The sequence below is a fragment of the Triticum dicoccoides genome, unplaced genomic scaffold (genome assembly GCF_002162155.2).
Source record: "Triticum dicoccoides isolate Atlit2015 ecotype Zavitan unplaced genomic scaffold, WEW_v2.0 scaffold21825, whole genome shotgun sequence".
Lineage (NCBI taxonomy): Eukaryota > Viridiplantae > Streptophyta > Magnoliopsida > Poales > Poaceae > Triticum > Triticum dicoccoides.
The window spans coordinates 1-1,714 of record NW_021241002.1 but is presented as its reverse complement, the minus strand read 5'-3'; the positions used below and the strand labels follow the sequence as shown (position 1 = coordinate 1,714).

At 45.6% G+C, this 1,714-nt stretch overlaps 1 protein-coding gene across 1 annotated transcript; it reads right to left on the bottom strand.

The window, feature by feature from the left end:
- Positions 1 to 1,080: 1,080 nt before the first annotated feature.
- Positions 1,081 to 1,707, bottom strand: LOC119345237 (NADH-ubiquinone oxidoreductase chain 2-like). The gene has a single exon (XM_037615392.1). It carries the CDS (start codon positions 1,672 to 1,674, stop codon positions 1,081 to 1,083), a length of 594 nt encoding a protein of 197 aa, XP_037471289.1. The 5' UTR covers positions 1,675 to 1,707.
- Positions 1,708 to 1,714: the final 7 nt, after the last annotated feature.

The window sequence follows — 1,714 nt, the reverse complement described above, 5'->3', positions numbered from 1 at the left end:
TATCACTCAAAAAATATTTGACAAGAATATGACTTTATTCTTGGACAATTGACATATCGTTTACAAATAATTGAGAGAAATCAAAGGATCTATTGAGATGAGAATAGCTGGTTAGTGTATCTACTGCTCTGGTAGAAATGGGAGAAGGAACGTTTTGTAAAATCCAGATTCAGAAGGTCAATTAAGCTTGTCTATCGAGCTGAGAAGGTCGAACGCGGGTTACCTGCAATAAATAGGCTTGGATATTTGGTGCGAGCTAAAAAGTCGGCCAGGGCTGAAACTTATCTGTGGTGTGCGTGACGGAGGGCCTCACTAGTGAGGCACTGAGGCCGTAGAAGAATGGCATTGGAAGGTGACCGGCCTGGGAAGAGGACTACACAGGATGCTGATATGGATGATGATGATGATTGAGATGCTATCACTTCTAGTCTGTTGAAACCGACAGATGGGGCCAAGTGTGGTGTGGTGTAGTAGTAGGCACTTCTAGGCCCCTTCCCGGCTACTGGATCACTCCAGTGCTTCGGGTACTACGGACCCTCGGCCATCCATTGCAGCAGAGCCGTTTCATGAGGGGGGGGGGGCTAAGCACAGTTCTTTGAATCAAAGGTTTCATGAAATCGAAATCGATTCTTTTTTAGATAGATGGATAGATGGATGGATCTATCTTTCTATTCAGATATCTTTTGCAATCAGCGCCAAATCCTTGATTTGGCCAGGAAACAAAACACTGCTTTGGGCCCAGATGAGATAGGGAATTAGTCACCTCTGTCCCTTCATCTTTTTGAAAGGAATCGAGGCACGGCCTGGCTCGCGTCGTTCCAACAACCGACGGGGAGCACCTCAGTATACGATCGTGCGCAGTAACTGGGAGTCCTATTACACCTAAGGCCAACTTCCATTCACCAAACCCAGGTTCATCTCGTGTAGTGATTGTGGACTCGTACAAGGATATGGAGTCGACGGTTGATGTATCAGACTCGACCCTGTCTTTCGTAGCATGCATTCTCATCTGTGTTGCAACTGATTCGGTAAGCTACGTGTCCGGTGCACGGAAAACTGCCTTCGGTCTCCCAACCTTACTCATGGCAACCTTCCGGCCGCCCAACCACCTATAACGCTAGTCACTACTCTCACTGAGGCTACGAAGTAAGCCCCACAACCCAGAGCGACAAAGAACAAATAGAATTTGCTACAAAAGCCGGCTAACGGGGGTATTCCTGTGTATGAGAACATTGTAATGGAGAAGGTCATAGCCGAAATAGGATTCGTGTTGTCTAGAGCGCCCAAATCTGCTATATATTTGACACGGGTTTGCCGTAATGCTGGAACTATGGCGAATGCATCTATCATCATTGATGCATAAATAAATATACCAATTAGTAGTGATTGAATTCCTTCTAAGGTTCCACATGAGAAACCAGTACGAATATAACCTACATGTCCAATCGAACTATGAGCTAGAGGTCTTTTGACTTTCGTTTGGGCCATGGCAGCCAGTGCTCCTAAGATCATAGAAGCAATGCTGCAGAAAAACAAGATTTGTTGTAATGTACCCCCATAGGAAGCAACAATAGAAACACGTGACATATTTGCAGAAATAGAGATTTTAGGCGCAATAGAAAGGAATGCTCTCACCGGGGTGGGTGAACCCTCATAGATAACAGGTGCCCACATATATAGAGTCAAAATAGAGATTGAGTCCGAGGGAGAGGGG